The sequence below is a fragment of the Typha angustifolia genome, chromosome 8 (genome assembly GCF_048772165.1).
Source record: "Typha angustifolia cultivar Huaian chromosome 8, ASM4877216v1, whole genome shotgun sequence".
NCBI classification, from domain to species: domain Eukaryota; kingdom Viridiplantae; phylum Streptophyta; class Magnoliopsida; order Poales; family Typhaceae; genus Typha; species Typha angustifolia.
Genome location: NC_133246.1, coordinates 14,841,235 through 14,863,850, shown reverse-complemented (window position 1 = coordinate 14,863,850; position 22,616 = coordinate 14,841,235). Strand labels below are relative to the sequence as shown.

At 34.8% G+C, this 22,616-nt stretch overlaps 2 protein-coding genes across 3 annotated transcripts; one reads left to right on the top strand and one right to left on the bottom strand.

The window, feature by feature from the left end:
• Positions 1–112: 112 nt before the first annotated feature.
• LOC140765634 (glutamine synthetase leaf isozyme, chloroplastic) lies at positions 113–3,670 on the bottom strand. Its single transcript, XM_073104808.1, has 15 exons — positions 3,652–3,670; positions 3,506–3,603; positions 3,145–3,430; positions 2,964–3,003; positions 2,740–2,843; positions 2,602–2,650; positions 2,313–2,419; positions 2,077–2,164; positions 1,639–1,767; positions 1,400–1,474; positions 1,196–1,249; positions 1,066–1,103; positions 734–893; positions 597–657; positions 113–463 (listed from the first exon to the last, which is right to left on the bottom strand). Exons 3-15 carry the CDS (start codon positions 3,402–3,404, stop codon positions 324–326), a joined length of 1,305 nt encoding a protein of 434 aa, XP_072960909.1. The 5' UTR covers positions 3,405–3,430; positions 3,506–3,603; positions 3,652–3,670; the 3' UTR covers positions 113–323.
• Positions 3,671–5,230: 1,560 nt separating this feature from the next.
• On the top strand, positions 5,231–21,989 carry LOC140764692 (uncharacterized). 2 transcript variants are annotated; one of them, XM_073103388.1, is made up of 14 exons: positions 5,231–5,489; positions 7,769–7,850; positions 9,300–9,403; positions 10,528–10,654; positions 12,065–12,159; positions 15,045–15,168; positions 16,181–16,261; positions 19,483–19,581; positions 19,692–19,829; positions 19,913–19,976; positions 20,084–20,154; positions 20,362–20,406; positions 20,535–20,705; positions 21,160–21,989. In XM_073103388.1, the coding sequence occupies exons 1-14, from the start codon at positions 5,452–5,454 to the stop codon at positions 21,685–21,687; spliced, it is 1,767 nt and encodes a 588-aa protein (XP_072959489.1). In that variant the 5' UTR covers positions 5,231–5,451; the 3' UTR covers positions 21,688–21,989. The 2 variants fall into 2 exon arrangements, with proteins under 2 accessions (XP_072959489.1, XP_072959490.1); XM_073103389.1 differs by lacking the exons at positions 5,231–5,489; positions 7,769–7,850 and having other exon boundaries at positions 9,301–9,403; positions 10,608–10,654.
• Positions 21,990–22,616: the final 627 nt, after the last annotated feature.

Below are 22,616 nucleotides of genomic sequence, written 5' to 3'. Positions count from 1 at the left end.
TTATTTTAATTCTTTGGACAGCTACTGAAGAATTACCTAGTTAATAAGATTTGATCCTTTGAGAGAAGCAACTACGCCACTTTTTTGCTTGAATTCAGATGAAGAAAAAAAATTAATAAGAAAATTCGCGTACCATTCATGAATTATTCTTCGTTGATACACCCCAGAAGGGAAAGAGAACAAAGAAGAAAAATACTGAAATAAAAGCAGACAAAGAAAGTTAAGCTGCACACAGAGAAATAAGAGAGGTGGTATCAAGTAAATGAGTTCTTTGGGAAGATAATGTGGTTCTGAGACCAACTTTTCATATCAACTTCCAGGCTTTACACCTGCAACTGCAACTTCTTAGCAGCAAGAGCCTCTGATTCAAGTGTTGGCTCCCAAAGAAGAGTGGTTTCTGCTAGCAGAGATGTGACCACATATGGATCCATGTTTGAAGCTGGGCGACGATCTTCCAAGTAACCTGCAGCCACAAAACCAAGCCAAAATACTCGATGATTGGTTTCATCTTAAGCTCCTGAAACAATGCTCATAGGAAAAAGTTCCATTTTCCAGCAATGGCAGAGTAATATAGACAATATAATATGGATACAAACCTTTTCCTTGTTGCTCAGTTTCACGCCCCACACGAACAGAGCAACCGCGATTCGCCACACCCTGTTGGCATATCAATGTTGCTTGTAAAGTTCCTCTAGTAGTAAGGAGAAGAAGAAAAGAGATTCAAGCACTGTACCCAAGAGAAGGAGTTTATGCTGGCTGTCTCATGTTTACCAGTCAACCTTCGCTCATTTCCTTCACCATATGCACTAATATGCTCCTTGTGGCGGAGTGAGAGGTTCAGAATTGCTTTCTTTATTACTTCAAACCCACCCTCTTCTCGCATGCTCTTAGTGCTGCATTGACAAGATTCATTTTTTGGATTGTTTTAAATGGTCGTTAGGATTTTGACATCATTGATCAGAATGAAAAAGTTTAGTAGTTAATTTACTTTAACAACTAAACCTGACATGTAGTTAATATTTTATTACATCATATGATTGGAAAGAGTATTCCAGAGGATGGTACCTGTAATTTGTGTGACATCCTGCACCATTCCAGTCACCCTAGTCGCAAAAGATCGTAAGTTATAATTGCAGTAATTTTCTGGCAAAAATTCCTTTTGTATACATATGATGCAACTAAGGAAAGGAAGTACCTCTATTGGCTTTGGATCAAGGGACAGCACAACCCCAGCTTGTTCCGTAATTCTCTAGTAAAGGAGAATAGATGATTATTACAAACTGTCAATCATGAATATTAACTAGTCTACTAATGCCTAGTATAACAAAGGGTTGGGAAAATAAATGCTTAAGATTCTGTTCATGCATTTACTGATAGACTAAGAGTCCTGCTGAATTACCTCAAGAATGTATCTTGAACACCATATGTGATCTCCTGCATCAATCCCTACACTCGGTCCAACTTGATACTCCCACTGCATGAAAGGATTTATGCATGATAAGTAGCATATTGGCACAAGGGGAATGCCTTTTAATTAAAGAAACAAATAGTGGAACAGCTTATTTAATTAAACAAGAAGGAATAAGCAGTGAAAATGAGGCTATGAAAAAAATTGCTTATGAAAGAAGAGAAGAGGACCTGGCCAGGCATAACCTCCCCATTAGTGCCACTGATGTTGATTCCAGCATACAAACAGGCCTTGTAATGAGCATCTGATATGTCACGCCCGAATGATTTGTCAGCTCCTGCCGCACAATAGTAGGGACCCTGAAATGGTTTGGCATGCTATTACCTTTCTGAAACTTTGAAATTATTCAGGTTTCTTGTTATACAGTGAAAACAGTGCTACAATTATCTCTCTGTGGACTTTATTAATTAAAGACAGCCAATCAGATGAATTAGTTACAGAAACAAGGATGAGTAGATATTTCATGTGGTAAATTGAGGCAGATCTAAATCAAGATTCATGCATGGCACATTTGCATGTTCTGCACTGATATTCTGCAGGAATTTACTTATCAATAAAATATGAAGACCACGAGATAGTAGTTTTAGAAAAACCAAAAGTGAAATTACCTGGGGGCCTGGATAACCTCCAACAGGCCAACCAAGAGGCCACTTCACATCTGTTTGGAGTAATGTGTACTCCTGTTCTATTCCATACCTAGAAAAAAAAATTTACAGTGAGAAAATCTCAAATATTAATTGTAAATCAATTCTGAAGACACATCAAGCAGACCACAAAGGAGTCTTCAATGTGTGAAAGCATATAAATGAGCATTTCTGCTCAAATATATTGTTGGGGAGTTTACCAGGGGACTTCATCGATGACCTTTTGCTCACTGAATATTTGAGCAGCCCTGTGCCTTTTGTTGGTAGGAATTGGCTCTCCAGCAGGTGTATATGAATCACAGATTACCTTGAAAAGAAAATTTTAAACAACTTCTTATTATATTTGGTGCATAAAAGAAGTCCTCTGGATCAGAAGCTGAAAACTGATGCATAAGTATATTTTTGGATATTTGCAAGATGATGATGCTGATTAATGAGTCATCTTTTCGTACAGAAATCTAATACACTTCGAAGGAAACTTTAACTAACCAAGATGTTGTTGCCTCCTCGAAAAGGATCCTTAAAGATGGCTTGAGGACTGCAAATACAAACAATGATTTGAGACAACTATTTAGAAAATAGAGAATCTTATCTAGAAAATCATATTAAAGGTGCCAATTATCTTACTATAAGATAACTTCACTATCTTCTCCAGGAGCTTGCCCTGTGCTTGATCCATCATAGTTCCACTTTGGTAGCTCCGAAGGATGTTCCACAGGCTTTGATATTGTCTAGGGTACATATTTAACGAACAGATTCATTAGCTGAATAACTAATGCCACTATACTCACCTATATGTTCAATCTTTTTCCCTCTCCGGAGAAGGTAACTATCAGCATTAAAGTACATACCCTTGATTTGCTTCGGATATCAATTCCTGTTCCTCCAACCCTACTCAAAGTGAATAGTACTATGATTTAGTAAATGTTCCATAATGATATGTAAGATACTCCTGTCATTTAATAACTATTTTCTTCACAGCTGACTAGGAAAGAGTGCAAAAAGAAGCAAGGAGTGATTAATATAACATACCAAATGTACTCAGCAATAATCTTATCAGTGAATGGGGTGATATCCATATTAAGCAGGTCTTCCAACCTTGACACAGTGCCATTACTCTGAGACTTAACTGCAAACACTTTGAATGCAGAGGAGCTCTTCCTGGACCTAGTCCTCTGAGGCTGCAGCAGAAGAGAACTCCACATCTTTGAAGTCATGATGGGCCTCGATTGAATCGATTTGGTTGGAATACCCATCTGACATTGCATTGCGGGCAATACCGTTTGAGCCATCTTGTCTCTCTACCTGCCGTCAGGATCTACAATGGTAGAACTTTAACACCTAGTTAGCTCAAAATGACATTTTTTAAGTCCCAAACAAATTGGAAACTAACCAGAGAGAGACAGAGAGAGAAAGATGGATCAACTTGGTCGGGGGTGTGCAGGATTTGCAACAGTCCTGCACAGAAGAAAAGAGAGAGAGAGAGAGAGAGAGAGAGAGAGAGAGAGAGAGAGAGAGAGAGAGAGAGAGAGAGAGAGATTGGAGGAAAAAAGACTTAAAAAGAATAAGTTGCAAGGGGCCAGGACTTAAAGAAAGGCTGACCTTTAAACAACGACGTTTATGAATCATATAAAAAAGGTTGGGAGGTTGGCTTTTGCTTAACAGATAGGGCTGGACTCAATTGGGTGGAGGAAATTTGACCCTTCACGTCTAGGGACAACCAGAGACAATGGATGATATTAAGATAAGGCTCTCTACTCTCTTTTATTTTCCTCTTCAAATATTATTACATTAAACTTATAAATAACGTAGATGAGTTGGTATATATATATATATAGACATTAGTATGGACGCTGGCAAACATATTGGGTGGTAGAGGATATTTGCGGTCGAGATTTGGTTGTTGGTTACAAAAGCAACGACAACGTGGCGGATAAATACTGGAGCTGTTAGGCTGTTTGGCTGTTTTCTTCTTTGTTTGCTTGCATGTTTGTCTAGTTTTCTTTTAGCCTGTTTGTTTAACACGATGGACATTTAGAATTGAAAACGGATCGAATTCAACTCATATTTCATATTTTTAGTCGCAATACGAATTCAGATATAGATATTGGACAGATGGCAAAATTTAAAACCATATGATACCAAATCTTAAAGATTTAAATAGATATTAATTGAATTTAAAAGAATTATAATATTTTATTTAGATATAATTAATATAAAATATTAAGAGTTTTATAACAAATAATTTTTTTTATGTCAAATATATAAAATTAGAAAAATTAATCTCTATAAATAATATATAATGTATTATTAATAACAATATTAACATTTACTATTTAAATAAGTAAATTAAAAACTATAAATCTTTCAAAAAAAAATATGCGGATAAACGGATATCCGATATCCATATCCGAATCTGAAAAATATATCCGACCAGTATCTGAATCTGTATCCAATTTTTTTTTTTAAAAAACTCTATTCGTATCCGAATCTGATAGAAATTTTCTATCCGATCCAAATTGGATCGGAGTTAATCCGACTTATTTTCACCCCCGTGGACATTGCGTTCTTCTCATTGATCCATTTGGTTGCGAAGTACCACTCGTTGGATCATTGGATGTGATTATTATCTTCTATAAAATTGATTAACACTTTTTCTTTCTTCTAGCAAGAGTTGGGGGAGAGAAAGTGTGGTAAATTAACGCTTAGATAGTGAATCAGATCAAAGGTTCATACTGTATCAATGTTTTCGAATCCATATTATATATATTTTAAAAAAATAGTAACTAAATATAAATTTTAGTCAAGTAATTTCTTAAAAAAAGAAAAATCTTAGTGGATCTATGCAACACTGTCAAAGCCCAAACTCACATAGTAAATTAATAATTGGGCTTGGCCTAGCTTGATCTCCTAAGCCAAGCCCGACCCAGAAACCCAACGAGAACAATGATCAAGTATTAAAATCCCAAACTATGTGTGTGCATAATTAATATGTACCTCTTTTAATATAGCTATAGACTAATATCGAAGTTATTTTGTAACGAAGGGATAAAAATTATTAACAAGGTTTCATAAATTTTAACGATATGGTCGAGTGATCAATACGCAATGTCGTCAGAGTACTGCAATACGCTGAAACCATCTTATGATTCCTAGCGCCTTTTTTAAGTTTTTAATCAAGTGACTTCCACGAGGCGGAAAGGAGGTGAGGGGAGAACAAGGAAGAAAGGGAAAGCTCGCTCTCCGATCAGAAAACCCGATCGAAGGGAGATAAAGAGGGAGTAAAAGGAAAAGAAACAAAATTCAAGAGATCATTGACCTGTTCTAGGGTTTGTTTGTATGGAACAGCTCGTCAATTTCATCATACGGCCACCGAGGTATGAGAAAGAATCCATCTTTCCGGATGGATCAATATGGCCTTTCATTTCCCTGTGCCCGCTTCTTGGTTTTCCTTCCTGTTCCCACATGTTTAATCTTTCCTACAATCGTCGGTGTTCTTTTATTTTTCTTGATTCTGGCGTGGTCGAAGACCTACGCGACGAGATCTAATTGCTTTGGTTGTTCACCTTTCATGTATTCTGTTCTTGATATTTGTTGTTATCTGCCTAATACTGATTAGAATTAAAGAGGCATGGTAGATTTAGCTGTGACGAATTCATTCATGAACACGAAGGATGCAAACGTGAATTTAGTTCTTTTCTGATGTTTCTTGTATGAGTATGAGGGACTATCTGTTTAATGATTTTTTAATTTCAGAGCATGTAGCTATGATTGCTGTGAACATTTGATTTCTATTGCTAGATTTATAACCGGTTGCCATGATTGTGCTTAGTGATTCAACCTCTTTATCTTTAATATGGTTAGTATCAAGCATGTCTACAGTTAATCTGTATTGAAGAAAGAAACATGAATTAGAAGACTTTTGATCCTTTCGGCAAAGAAATATATGCTTTGGCATGATGACAATAAGGAAGGTTACTCTCTAAACCTATCAAGAAAATGCTAGCATTCAGATTTGGAGAACCAACTGCTATATTCATTTAAATGCTACTGTGTAATCACCTTAGAGGTTATAGTGTCATCTAAATGACTATTAGATCACCTTATTTCTTTGCTGAAGTAAACCAGAGGAAAGTTGAAACCTTTTAGTATTTATTTCATCAGGTCCAAATGCTGGGCATTGAAGCATCACTGGCATATCTTACTGGGGACCGATATTGTGGGTAAGCTAGAAGTAGTTAATAGCAATTTATTGATAATCTAGGAGGGGTTTGTTAATAGCAGCCAGGTCAGAGTAAGTCCAATGGAGTTGCAAAAAAATTGTGTTACCTATCCTTGGTGAACTTTGGAGATTAACTCACGCCTAAGTAAGAGCAGGGCTGAAGGATCATATCTAAGTAAGAATGATGCAAAATGTGGTGGAGAGAAAACGAAGAGAGAAGAGGGATGGGGTTTTACAGCTCCACCCTTAACAATGGTTTCACACCTTTTTTCAATAGAGAGAGCAATCAAAGAGTCTTCTTGAACCTCACAAGAAAACAATGGTTTCACACTCTTTTCAATAGAGAGAGCAATTAAAAAAAAAGACTATTAATCTCAAAAGAAAATACAATGGGTTTATATATATATATATATATCTACAATAGAAATAAACAAAATACACCCTAGATAAATAAAAAATACAAAATCGATCATAAATATCACGTAATGAATAAACTCAATCAGAACCAAATTCCTATAGGCGGATCATCAAATGTTGGTGCCTCTTGGGTTAGTACACATGCAATCGTGTCCTATTAGTGATATTCGCATCAAAGAATTATGGGAATTTGGATATTTTAGCGAATTCTAGAGATGATTCATAAAGTTCTTGAAGATGAAAAATCTAGTCTTATTTGGGCTGTTTTAGATACTAATAACTTATATTATTTAATTAGTTGAATCTTATTAAATTATTATTATAGGTCAATTTGCTTGAGTTGTTATCCTAGTGTTTTTTTGACTCCTCAGTCTAGCTGTAAATACATTTTAAGTTGGATTCTAGAAATATATGTTGTGATGGTTATATGAAAATGTGTATATACTGTTTGCCTTGGTGCTTTGGATAGCATCAATGATAGAGCTGCCAAATGCTTAACTTATATTGTGAAATGTCATCTACAACCAAAGTATGGTGCAGACTAAGAATCCTGTACATTGAGCTTTCTATACTTATGCCTTGGTCCATGGTTTAGCAAAACCTTACTAGATTTATTTGTGAAGTATCCAGTCACACGATACTTTTGCTGTGCTTCTTTTACATTTCTTACTTTTTAGATCATGCTAGTGGTTTGAATATCAAAAGAACTATTCTCATATGTAATTTAGCTTGCTATCAATAAAACATCTTCCCTTCATTCCCCACTAAAATTTTGGTTTCCAGACAATTCAGTTTTGTAGATCATAACAACAGTATAACCTTGCATTTCAATCTCCATCATTGATTTTGGTTTTGGGTGGTTGTGGCCTTAATAGATTTTGTTACAGTCTTTCTTTATTTTTATAGTTAGGGAATCTTTCTTGAATTTTATAATGCACACCGTTTTAAGCAACCACTTGCAGCTTATTCCTGCAGTCCATGTTTGGAAAATATAGTAACATATATGTTGTATTACAGAGCTGATTATAGTCCAAAAGATGATTTGTTGGATCAAGAGTTCATGATAAAGGGGAGATGGTTTCAGAGGAAGGATTTGGAGGTAACGTCAGTTTTCCTGTTTTTGTATTTTAAACCTATATTTAAATGCACAAAAAACAGGAGTATAAGTATCTAACCTTAAGTCTTTGTGAAGTTCTACTTATAGCTAGTCAATACTGGATGTTTGTTCATTTGGTTACAAGAGTGCCATTATATATATATATGTCAGTAAGAACCTGGTTCTCCATTGAGCCTCCAATTTTAACCTAAGGTCAGATAGATCTGTCTCTTGTCTGATTTAAGATAATAATTGAAAATGCTGTAAACAAATTTATTTCATAATTTTGTGACAGAATTACAGAACCTCAAGAGATCTCTTTCAGAGTCTTGCAAGATAGGTAACAGGCCTAGATGTTACATATTTTATTGATCCTCTTTCTGGTGTCTGGATTCCTTTTCATCTCTTGCTTGCTGAGACTTAGTACTAATAGATGATTGCTAAATACTAACTATGTAATTTTGGATTATATCTTCATAAAATATAAATTTCATTCTACGGTAAAATTTTTAAGTAGAATTGTTGTTGAAAAGAATTTACTAGCTCTTAGGATAAAAAGGCATTCTGGAAAGACATTTTGAGGGTTTCACTATCTCACTTATGTTTAGGCTGGGAACTTTGTATATATTGGGTTCAAGGTGGATATTGATTAGAAAAGTTACATGTTCTTGTAACTGTCTACTAGTTCTGTAGTTAGAATTTTTTTTTCCAAGTACTAGGGAAAGAATGTGTCTTTGGTTGGGTTGGGAATCTTTTTATAACTGGATGATCTCCTCTTGTCTTCTTGCTAATTTTTAGATTTATGTGACAAGAAGAGGCTAGATTGGGATCTGGTTGTAGATAAATTGTGTTTCTTTTCCTTTACCATAAGGATTGCAGCTCTTTCATAAAGTGTTATGGGAGGTCTCTCTAGTATCTTAACCTTTCTTCGCTTACAATGTTGTCAAGGTATTACCTTTAATAATTTGGCATGCTATATAGGGTAGCATGACACAATCTCTTTTAGAGGTATGTGAAATCATGAAATGCTTGTTCATTTTCTGCCTTATTGTTTATCATTGAATCAAATCTCAAGAAAGACGAAGTGTTGAAGCAGTATCATTCAATGTATTCTTTCTTGCTTGTTGACTGGATGGAACCTTTCCACATTGAAGTTCAATTCCAAGGAAGAATAAGAAGGAATTGCTTATTTTTCTTCCAGAAATTTCTTTATGAAGAGTGCAACAGTGTTGTTGGACTTATTTATCAGTACTTGGCAAAAGCTATTTCACTTTCTTTTAATTATTAATCTTTTTAGTATTTTTCTACACTAAAAAACCCTAGTAGTTAACACAACTAAATATGTGCTCTAGATTCCTTTGCTTATTTTACCTCATTCATGAGAATATATGGTTCAGGTCCCTTTTTACTTTTACCATATTTATCTTCGTAATTCTGAGGTCTCTTATTCAGGTTATAAATTGTCGTGGAAAGAAACTTAAGTGCAGTCACTATTTGCCTCTTATTATTCCAGAAGGAAAAGCTCTTCCTTGTGTTATATATTGCCATGGAAACAGGTAATGAAATTATGAAACAATGTGGCAGATTAATTCGATATGTTATTGTGATATCTCAAAGTTTTGAGATCTCCAAATATATTTATTTCATTCTGTATTTTGAATATTTGTCATAACAAGTTGAAAACCAATTACTTCTACTGTAATGTAAGTTGGATTAGGGTGAAAAATACATATTACTGTGAAATAAGGAACTTATGGAATATATATATGGATCAAATAAAGTAACAAGAAAAGCTCTTTCCTCTCTCTCTCTCTCTCTATCTCTCTCTCTTTCTCTCTCTCTCTCTCTATATATATATATACATATGTGTGTGTGTGTGTATGTATGTATGTATATTTGAATGATATTTATCTGTGCACATCAAGTTATGTCTGGACGCTTTATTTTGTCCTGGATCCAACCTGGTCAGCTTGACCTCATTGGGCCAAGTGAGAGCGGGGGCCAGGGTTGCTTCTGGCTTCTAAGAATGAAAATTATACTGGCCCTACCTCCTCTCCCATGCTTCTCAAAGCTATACTAAAAATTGTTCACATCAATAAGGCAATGTATATTAAATTTGGACAGATTATATCGAAGCCTCTCTGAACCAATGACTACAAATTACTAGTATAACTTCCACGCCAAGCTCACCTTTGATATTGGAGATCATTAGATCAACTATTTTCATTTGAAGCTTTGAAGTATTGCCCGAGGAAGGAACCAAGGGAATTTCTAATAACTCAAATTAACAGAAAAACTTCCATGTTTAGATGGCCGCTGTTACAAACTTAAATGGTCTCTGTGAGCTCCTTTGGTCTGCCACCTTTTCTTATCTCAGTGCTACCACTTTCTCTTCCCAATTCTCACACACATACTTAGACTTGCGTACTTGACATGTGCATGCACACGTGCACACACAATCTGCTCATCACCATTCACCACCACACTTTAGAGTGGTATTATATTGCATTCACTTTTGGTAGATGCTGTTCTCACCGTCACCACCATTCGCTACCACATGGTTAGAGTGGTATTCTATTGCATTCACTCTGTCTGCCCCCTCAAACCTGTAGTTTTCTTGCAGCTCTTCTTCCTTGTTGCTTAAATTGTTCTATTGACGTACTAAAGGTCTATTTCACAGTGGATGCAGAGCTGATGCTAGTGAAGCAGCTATTATTCTTCTGCCATCAAACATTACCGTCTTTACACTCGACTTTTCAGGGTCTGGACTCTCTGAAGGAGAACATGTCACTCTAGGATGGAATGAAGTAAGTCCCTACATAATGACTATATGACAAAGTAAAGAGGGACCACATTAGCAAATTATTCTTATCCGTCATGCTTTTATGTATTGTATACTTGGTTGTTAATTAACATAATTTTGTGGTTGAATAGCTTTTTGAGGGAAAGTAGCTTCATCTTATGGTAATGAAGAATAGTTTGATAGTTTGGAATTTTTCTGGACTGTGTGTAAATAGAAGCCTTTTTTTTTTAAATAAAAAAAATATAGATTTCCCTGATGTTTTTCATTTTCTCATACATATAGAATTATAGATTAGAGATTTCAACAATAAATAGATGTTCCTGTCTCAATAAACATCAATTTGAAATATAAGTATCTAATAAAATGAAAATAACAAGATGACTGCAAAAGTAAGTAACATTTAGGGGATTATAAAATAAGAACCTGATCAGCCACTTTTATCATTGTTGTGGAGCATATATGTTGCCTTCCTCTTTCATTCTTTTTTCTTTTCAGAAGAATCAGTAGTTTACACAAGAAAATATACGTGTTCTTTTTCCCTCAAAAACTTATTGCATTTTCTTCATTACATGCATATTCATGAGTTTTAGAATAAGGTAAGACAACTTTAAAACTAATCAAATGGCAAGGTGTAGTTATGGCATATGCAATTGAATTTGTCTAATGGGCTTGCTGTAGTATGTCTATGCTTGCCAATGAACAAGCATTTATGCTGCAAATCTACAACAGTTCAAATTAGCTAAATGTGCCTTATGTTATGGCCATAGGTTTGAGCTGTGGAACAGAATGGTTATTGTATTGAGTCAACCATGGTTTAAATTTGCAAAGATTTTTTTGCAAACAATCCATTTCAGAGAACCAAATATTGGTTCTGACTTCTGAGTCTTCTGGCTGGTAATCTTAGTAAGTGTGAGTTGACTGAAACTTCTTTGGCCAAAATTCATTGAGTTTGGGCCAGAACTTGATGGAAGAAGCTGATATTTTTTTCCTATAAAAATCTCAATAAATGGGCTGGCTCTCCTGAATGTTTTCTTTTGCTTGTATATACTTATTTCAATAAAATAAGGCCCATTATCTGTCTAGGACAGCTAAGATAAAATTTGACTAACATGTAACTTTTTTAATTTGTTTATTCAGAAAGAAGTATACCTTTCTTGTATGTAAAATACATATAGATATCACAAGGATCACCCTGTCGCCCATGCTGATTGGCAGTTGCTCTTTGGTGCTATTTGGTTAGAAATTTAGAATTAGCTGCTGAAGTGATTTTTCTGATTCGAGTGATGGTGCAATTTGCATTTCAGTTTGTTGATATCTATATACGTACTATGTACATTTTTAATTAAGTGCTACGAATATTGTCGCTAGTGATTGTTTTCTTATGATAGGAGTAAGTTTCTTCTCTTATTCCCAGAAAGATGATCTTAGTGCTGTGGTCAATCATCTACGAACTGATGGAAACATATCATGCATTGGTTTGTGGGGTCGCTCAATGGGCGCTGTTACAAGGTGTGTCATTGTTTTCTCAAACTTACTCTTTCCGGGGCTTTAGATCACAAACATGTTAGCTTTCTTTTCCTGAAATCAGTAGTTCTGTTTTTTTGAAAATTTATTGTGGTTTGTGATTTGTTGCCTTTATGTTTAGTTATGAGTTTGAAACAGCCATACCTCTTGTTGTGGTTGATTTTCAGTAGATAATGTCATGACTGACCATGTATCCCAATAGGCTTGAAATGTATGAAGCCTTAACTAATTATTCATAATATAATGAAACTCAAACTTAAAAACCTTCAAAGACATAAAATACCTAATTATACAATTATGTCTTCCGAATATCACTAATTCAACATTTAGCTTTTTAATTCGAAACTAAGAAACTCTACTATAACTTAATGTGTAAAGGTCCAAAATTTTTAAGTGGAGGTAGTCTTGGTGCCCCCATTCATTTGTCACGCTGATCAGCAATTGAAATACAAAAGAGCTTAATGAGCTAACAACTTTAGCTCAGTGAGTGAATCTACTCAAAAGCTAGAAAATTATTATTTATCTAATATGAGATGTTAATCGAAGCTCATAATTAAAATAATAGTCAATAAATTCATGATACGAATAATAAACGTAAGTCAAAAAGATGCAATTAACAAGCTAATGTAATGCTTTATTTCATTATGCAAACCTTCTTAATCTCAATAATATCAGACTTGTTGACTGTGCTTGTGGATCCACATCAACTATAATTCATTTCGAGACGCGCTAGTCTTTTCATCCAAACTTATCCAGTTAGAATTATCAGGAGGTGACACTACGTGATAAACACAATCTATCTTTTTCACTAATTATAGAGGAAGAGATTCAAGTCATTTCAAAAAGATTTCTAGTATAATCTGAGACTGTTCTCTAACCGCGCAAGAGTCATCTAAAAGGATTATATACTGATCAAGAATAGATCTGTCTCATGAACTGATCTCTAACTGTGTTAGAGTCCTTTAAAAGGATCATGTGCTGATTAGGTATAGGTCTGTTTTCTAAATTTTAAGATAGACTTGAGTTACCACAAGGAGATACACGAAGAGTATCTAGTCTGTCTTTTCTTAAAGTCATACCATGTATCAATTATGTTTTTCCACTAGTATTCATGATCATTAACATTGATATTTGCACAAAGTATATTAATATACTGAGTCATAAATATTATACATAGAATATAATAATTAATTTGCATAAAGAAATACAATAATTATTTGTTGCACATAGGAATAATTAATTTTACTAATATCATGATTTTTAAAATAAAAATCTAATTTAATTATAAAATTGGCCAAATCTATCCTAAGGACTTAGATTTGGGCTGTTGACCTGCAGCCCACCAAAATATGAATTCGGGTTGTGCTAAGGCCCAAACCCAACAAGCATGAGGGTTGGATCTACTCTGACCTTGTCTAAGTTCACCAAATCCTAAATTGGGTTTGGGTTAGACTACACATATCATCCTCCCTCACCAACTAATCCGAACTCACCCACAGGTATCCTAACCCAACAGCTTTTTTTTCCTTTTTACGAGGAGGAAGATAACAACGCAAGGGGAGAGGACTACCAATGACCCCATAGTTGGCAGCCCCCAACTAGCGATACCAAGACCCCGCTTGCGACTCCGGCAAACCACACGAAGTGGAGAGGAGTCGATTGAAGCAGCCGATGACGAGACTCCCTAAGCCTCGAAGGCTCCTATAAATGATGACAAGGGACTCCCCATGAGATGGGAAACTCGTTCAAAGGGTTGGATGGGGTTAACGTTGAAGATGGCGATCAGATGAAGGTGGAAAAAGCCTACGAAGCGAGACCTCATGGCATAGCCACCCACTATCACCGAGGAACCAAATTTATCGAGGAAGGTGGAAGAGGATTCACCTAAAATGCTTTTGGTGTTATCTTCTCACTCTGACAACTCTCCAATGATCGACTGGGGCAATGGTAGCCCCCAGCGAGAAAGGAGGATGAAGGAAAAAGAGGAGGAAAGGGAAGAATAGCCCCTGTCCTTTCTCAAATGAGAGGATCCTTCTCCTTAAATAGGGGATAAGCCGCACAATAAAGAGATTTTGTCTCGACGAAATCATCGGGGGAAATCTCTCCCCTTCCCTGTTCGAAAAGGTGAAGGAAATGAACAATGCTGCACGTGTGAGCCCTTCTTTTTGTGAATGTTATAGATAAGCTTGCACGGTGATCTCTCCTGTAAATTTCTGGCTCTGGTTAAGGCAAGGAATCTATATGTCTGGGGACATTCTATATGTTAAGTCTGGTGGTATTCTCTTTTTTTTTTCCTGCAATCTAAGGAAGCATAGAAGATCTCTTCGCCCTTTACAAATATGAAAGATTCATGATCTTGCTACTCCATCAATTGACTTCTAGATACGTTATTGCATATTTATGTGGACATGTTTGTTGTAAATTTACAGTAGTGTTTCTGTCAAGGAATTACACATACCCAAATATATGTGGCATGATTTATTGCTTATTTAATACTTGGAACGAGAAAGGGTCCTTTAAATCCTAGAATGTGGTAGATGAGGGTGTGCATTTCATCCCTTGTGCGCTAATTTTGCTTATTATACTCTGATTTCAGGCTTACTAACAGTATTATAACACAAACAATATTTAGGATCCGTTATGTTTTAAAATGAACTTCTGGTCAATTTACATGAGGATTTAGAATACATGGAAAGTACCATACTACCACTAAGCTACTACATTACTACCTTTCCATGACTTCGTTATTTTGTTCTTTGAATAATTTTTTCTCATGCAGATATCAAACTATTATGTGCACTTTAATGTTTATGGTCAGTAGGAGTTTCAATCTTTCTATCTACCATAAACTTTATACTTATTTCTCACAGCTTAATGTATGGAGCTGAAGACCCATCCATTGCAGGAATGGTTCTTGATAGCCCATTCTCTAACTTGGTGGAGTTGATGATGGAACTTGTGGATACATACAAATATCCCTTGCCAAAATTCACTGTAAGCATTAGGATAAATTTAAGGCAGACATTCTTCAGTTTTCCCTGATTTATTTTTTATGATTAATTGTGAATATTATTTTGTTTATCTACATTGAACCAAATTAACTGTTATCTTACTACTGTTGTCTCTTTTATGTCATCCCCAACCTCTTCATTAGTAGTTGACTTTACTAAGTGTATTGTCTGAATTACTTGTATAGTTGTTATTCTAGCTTATCCTATATATATCCAATTTAAAACCAGGTTTGCTACTTGTTATCAATAGAGCGTATTTTCACTCTCTAGTTCCACAAGTTTACTATGAAGATATGGACTGAGAACATTACATAAGGTGGCTGTGCTCTAGTTCTTCAAGGCACCAAAGTTTTACTTTTTAGGTGGAACTTGGGACAGGTCATTGGCCAATGTATGCGAGGGGTTGATGGTGATAGTATTTAAATATCCTTCCTATACTCTATCATGAATGGCCATTAGCCTCCATTGTTCTCCTTCTCTCTACATCCATATGCATAGTTGATCTTTAATTTCCATTTGCTTTTACTCTTTCATCTTTAACTTCGAACATATTGGATGTTATGCATGATATCTTTCAGTAAATCTAAATGTACAAAAATTCATAAGATCAAGCAAATGTCTTCTCTTTGTCTTTCAAATATCTTATATTTTATATTTATTGACTCCATATTATGTAAAAGAAAATGCAGTCCGAGCAGATATATTTCCAACAGGTGGAGTCATGTTTTCTTATAATTTTCTCAAAATTTTCTAAACTATCTCAAGATTGTGTTCTGCGGCTCATATGGTAATTGGTTCCTGAACTGTGTCGGTTTCTAGAGTCCTCTTAATAATACCATGGTCTGGTGATTCTGAATCTGCATGGATACCTCTATTCTCAGTGAAGAATATCTGATCATGCATTTACTTCTATTGTTTTTATCTGACCAATTTTTTGTTTTACCATGATATACGCCTCTATGTGAACATCGACTAATTTCTATCGCAATGCTTAGGTAAAGCTTGCAATTCAGCACATGCGCAGGATTATCAAGAAGAAAGCTAATTTTGACATAATGGATCTTGACACAATTCAGGTTCAATTTCTCCTAAGATGATCGGAATCTGGATTTTCTTTAGTCTTTTCAATTGGTTGGTGCTAGCAATTTATTAGTTCCTACTGTCCTTCGTGTATGCTCTATGATTGATGCTTTGAATTTATTGGTTCTATATGTGGCCACTGGCCACACTAGATGTTATTTTGGGCTGCGCTGAATTTATCCTATTCACCTAATTAGTTTCCTTAACCCTTATTTCTTTAATTTCTCATTTGCATGAATTGTGAAGTTCTTTTATTGTGTTTACTATTCCTTTCCAGTTTCCACAGAATTAGTCTTGAAGTTAGTATTGATTTTCTTTATTGTGATTTTCTTTGATTTATCAGTAGTTAGGGTATAGTTGCCATTTCTATGTGTTAGCAACTATAACAGTTTATACTGTGTAGTACTTTGTTAGGGAAAGTCACTTATCTTGGATGATAGATATATTTTTGTGTTGCAAAAGAATCTTGGTTGTTGTATGTTGGATATATATATGGTTCTTCCTATTTTTGTTCACATTGTGTGCCATTCATGTCTTATGGACTCGGATAATGATGCGGATGCAATGTGTTATTGATACACTGATATGGCAATTTTTTTGAAAAGCAAGGATATGATATGTAGTACATATATGCTTTATTATACTTGTATTTTATTTTAAAGGTTTGATGCATTTTATCTCCATATACTTATACATAAAATCACTTTTACTCTTTTGTACAGATTTAACCAGTTTTTATACTTATAACTAAAGTGAAATTGTTAATTTTGTCCCACTTAATAGTGTCCTACCTAAATTACCAAAATGTCTATGTTAAAATTGTTAGACAATCTGATCGAGGAGAAGAGTAATTTGGGTGTTTTGATAATTTGATATGTTTGCTATTAGGGGGACATTTTGGTAATTTAGGTGGGCTCTATTATTTTCGACGAAAAATAATTTCACTTTAATTATAAGTATAGAAACTGGTTTAGTACAATTTATTTTTGCAAACCCTTTATTTAATCAAGAGCAAGTTGTTATAGTATGCGACGGTATATAGCCAAGAGCACCTCACATTTATTTCTTCAACAGCTAACCTACTATAAAATGTCACATACTAATATCAAGAGCAAAGAAGAACATTCTGGCATGTAACACAAAGATGGGCCTCCTTCAAATTCTCATACGCGCAAAGAAGTGAAATTCAATCATTCCCTTCATAACATCTAGTCCCAATGTTTGTTGCAAATGCAACCATCCTTCGGATTATCGTCATTTAGGACCTAATTATAAATTTTGAATTTGATTTATAAAATAGAACAGTAAAATTATTGAGCTATATCTGCCTTTTATTTTAAGAGAAAATTACAGTGAACACCATACATATTAACCATATTACAAATAAAATCCTCTCTTATCATTATTACAAATAGAACCTTCTATTTTTCAGTACCAAGCAACACCCTACCTTTTGATAAGATAGATAGATATAAGGTAGCCCAATCATTAGGTTAGCTTAAGCATAGAACCAAATCAAGCCTCTGAAATAGTTTGGACGCAAACCGAAACACTGATTTCCAACAATATAGAACTAATCAAGCCACTAAAACATCATAATTGCATCCAAACTTAATCTTGTGAGTCTAAAACTACTAGTATTTAGTCTCAAATTTCACGCATATCCTTGAAGTGTGTGATGAGTATCATAGCTAACATGGGTTCTCGTACATACATGACACTAATGTGGGAGTATCCATGCTTCCTGCTGTAGCACTAATTTGTGAGCTAAAATTTCAAAAAGAACGGGGGAAGTATCTATGCTTCTTGTCATACCATCAATTTATGAGCAAAAAATTCCTGAAATGAATAGGTATTTGATATTAGACTTCTCTAGGTTGGGCCGCCATGTCTAAAGTTGCATTGTGCTTGAAGTTCCCGTTTGGCCAAAATCAACTTACTTCTATATTGAAACTTTATGATCTGCATCTCTCTCTCTCTCTCTCTCTCTCTCTCTCTCTCTATATATATATATATATATATATATATACATACATACATATATTATAACGCTCTACTTGCTTAAAAGAGATCCTACCTTTTACTTGTTTTTTGAAACCTTGAACTTGAGTATGGTAGAAAGGTGATTTAGTGAAACAGTTACGGTTCTCATATATTAGTTTTTCATTTTTCCTATAATGTGCTAGGTTGAATAGAGTGCAATGTAATGTGAAATTCTTCATTCAACTTTTATATAATACGTAAGAATATTATTGAACACTAGCATTTTGGTGGAAAATAGTGTAGTTAGTTTGTTGATTTAAGGGCTTCATATGCAAATTGATATTGGAAATTTGGAATATCATGTGTTATGTCTTATACCTTTGATGGAGGTGATTTGTAGTAAAAAGCCTTTTAGTTTTTTAATGGGTAGAAATAGGCTTCCCTAATTATCAAATTATTATTTCTGGCATTTTTTACTGATTTAGTCATAATAAATCTTAAAAAGACTATTGTTTTCTGAAAATAAATCACGTATCACCTATGTAATTTATATGCATTGCTTATGCAAAATGTACGTTTTAATTTTCAACAATATGCGTCAAGATTTCAGAAAAAAAGGTCATGCATTACTTATGTAATTTATATATATCGCCTATGCAAAATGTACGCTGCAATTTTCAACGATATATGTATTGAGATTTTAAAAAAAATACCATGCATTACCTATGTAATTTATATGCATTGCTTGTACAAAATGTACGTTGGAATTTTCAACAATGTGCACATTAAGATTTAAAAAAAGTACCACGCGTCACTTATATAATTTATACGTATCGCCGATACAAAATATACGCTCTAATTTTTAATAATGTGCCCATCAAAATTAAATGATTGGGTTGGGTTAAAAAAAGAATAAATTAGTCTAAATCAGTGGAAAAAAAAAATCTGAATTTGTAATTTGATAATAGAGGAGCCTATTTCTACCAATTAAAAAATTGAAGAGCTTTTTGCTGTAAATTGCCCCCGTTGATGGTAGCTAATTATCCCATGATTGCAAATGGTTGGAACATGAGTCTTGGCGGTGGTGGTTGTTGTTGTTGCAACTCTAGCTAGTCATCTCAAATTTGGATAACATATGTTTGGAATTACTAGTGGCAACTTGCTCTTACATTATTGTAATGCTACATGATCACTGTCGAAGACTTGAAGTAATATCTGATATGAGGATTTGCAGGTAGCAAAGCGTTGTTTTGTTCCAGTTTTGCTAGGCCATGCTTTTGATGATGATTTTATACGTCCTCACCATTCAGACAAAATATATGAATCTTATGTAGTAAGTCTGCACCTGCCCTTCTCTTTGTTGTTAACATATGTCATAATCATGAGGGAGATGAATGATGGAAATTAATGTGAGGTTTTCTGAATACATTTTTGGACTAACAGGGAGACAAAAACATTATCAAATTTGATGGGGATCACAACTCACCACGTCCACATTTTTACTTTGATTCAATAACGATCTTCTTCCACAATGTACTAAATCCCCCTAATGATGTTTGTGATGATCACTACTTTGATCAGGTAGCTCATTCTGAAGTTTCTAGATGGCATACTCTTTTAATGTTGATCATACTACCTGGTGATAATCCTATTTTGGTGTACAGGGTCATTGGGGTTTCATGCATGATACAGAATTTCGGAATCACAGTTCTATTGGAGCACCTCTAGGCAAGAGTCCCAAACCATGTCCTATAGTCATTATGCAAATATTTTTTTCCTGATTATATATTGTCCATCTATGTTGATTCTACCTATACCTTTCCTCTATCGAGCAGTAAACGTGCAATCCACGACAGAAGATGCTATAGCTGAATTGCGTGCCAGGAGACTTATGAGTCGCACAGTGGTAGGTGCAATTCCTGCAACTTCAAGCTTCTCCAAGAAACTGGTGGAGTTTTAGTCAATTTTCCATAGTTTATGATTCATGGATTGATTGGCTAATATGAAGTCCAAAGTTCAAATAAGGAATGAAGTACAGCTTTTAGTTTAAACAGAGCAAACTATAAATTGAGCATTCTTTAATGTATATAAGTATCTCTTAATCACTTTGCAGGTTCCATCTGGTACTTCAACCCTAGAGAAACGTGATAGTGTTGAGGTATGCACTAACATAATTCTTTGTTCACTTAGTTACTGTACAGAACTTAGTTTGAACCCTGGATGAAATTGCCAATCTCTTACTTTTATGGGATGAGCTGAGCATCCTTCGGGACTTTGTTATTGCAGGAACCAGATAAGGGATGTGATGCTGGCCCATCTTCTTCCAGGCTATGCTCTAAACTTCCCAATGGTCAACCACTTAGCCCTCTTACTCCATCTGCAGAAGATGATGACTATGTTGAGTATTCTTTTAGTAGCTTACCGGAAATACCATTCAGTGTGGAGGATGAAGAAAGGGTAAGTGAAAATACAAAGCAATGAATGCTAATTATTCTTATGTTCAATTGTTTGGTGTCTTTGCTGCTCTAGCTTGATTTTTATACCCAGACCTGTTATTCCCTTGTGTCCAACTCTTTCCTATATATTTTAGGAAGAAATTACATTATTCAAGGAAAGAATTCCTTATCAATCATGCACATTATATACCTAAGTCCTGCGGTCATTTGTATTTCATAATATTCCTACGAGTAACTGTCAATAATGTAGTTTTAGGATTCACAGTTGATAGGTCAAGAAATCAAGATATGCGATTCTCATATTTGTAAGGACACTGATTAATAATCTTATTTTTGCCTCACAATATTAAACGCATATTGATCATTCGCTACTTTATGCAACTGACCAGAATCGGAACTTGAATGACCTTCTAGCCTTATGAAAAATACTTGGATTACTTTTGTTTGCAATGCAGATGATCATGGAAGCTATAATCGAGTCCCTAAAGGATTTGGAAGTGAGTCACACTCAAGGTCCTCAATCCAATGTTTGTGATGCTACTTCTCAATCACTTGATACCACAAAAGATTGTCCAGTAGGGTCTAAGGAACCACAAGAGACGGCTGAAAGCTGTATGTCAGCAAGTACTACTAATAATGACTCCAATGTGGATACAACTGTCAGCAGTCAAGAATCATCCAATAATGAGGCGGATGGTATGAACAACACTGCTATCAGGGATGCCTTGTCTAGCAAGGATTGTTCCTCGTCAGAGTATAGCAGCTTAGCAAAGGATGGTGACACGTCTAGTAGCTCATGCAAGGAAGCCACCATGTCTGGTGGCACATTGAAGGATGCTGAGGTGTCCGGTGGCACATCAAAGGATGCTGAAGTGTCTAATGGCACCAGAGCCACATTGGTAGTGCAGAAGACCTCATCCAGCCACATCCTGGATGGGTTGACACAACGGTGGGGTCTTAACTTCTTCAAAAGTAACAGATGAAAAGAAGCTGCAGTGCTACTGGGGTTGCTAAAACACATTCTGTATAATATACAGTGATGTATCACTTCTGGCAAGAGTTCATTTTCGTCTTGGATTTGCTGGTTTATTGATTATAGATCCAATAGGAAAATTACTGAAAATACTTGTCTGCCTATCTTATATGATGTCTGTGTATATTTGCACAAAAGATCACCAAATACCACTTGCAACCGATTCATGTTGTCATTTTGCAGGAATCCCCTGTAATACTGAGCTTGTTTTGACATGCTAATGAAATTTAGTCTGCTTCGTCTGTCTTGTTATGTAAGGCTGCTGGAATGCAACAATTAATGCAAATGGTGAAGGGCAGATAATATTTTGATTTTTTATTTTGAATTTGTAGCATTACCCGATTATCAATTTTGTTTTTCAGAACTATTCGAACTCTTTACTGTCTAGGAAACATGTAGTTAGTAAATAAGTAATCCATAGTCTATACTACAAACAATAATAACTTGGTGATATATAATTACATTTGGTTACTTCTGCGTGCTAATAAAATATTAACCATTTTATTTCAGCGATTTATATCTAGAAGTTATTGAATCAAAAAAAGATTTATACACAAATTTCTCATATAAGACCGTAACAATTGTTTTAGTAATTTTTAAATTTTTATATAAGTTGTCGTCTTAAAAAACAATTTATATATAGAAATTGCGGTCCTGGTTATTTGTTGTTGATGACGTGTCCGAACAAATTTAATTTCATATTTAAGTTTAACAAAAACAGACATGCAATTTTTTTTTATTTTTTTTCTGTAGACTTGAAAAGAGTGAGAAATTCTAAAGTTCCCCCGTGATGGTATCATCGGCAAGTATAGCCTTGTCAGTGTAATCCAATGAGACCTCTCCGCAATTATATTAATCTATATATATATATATATATAT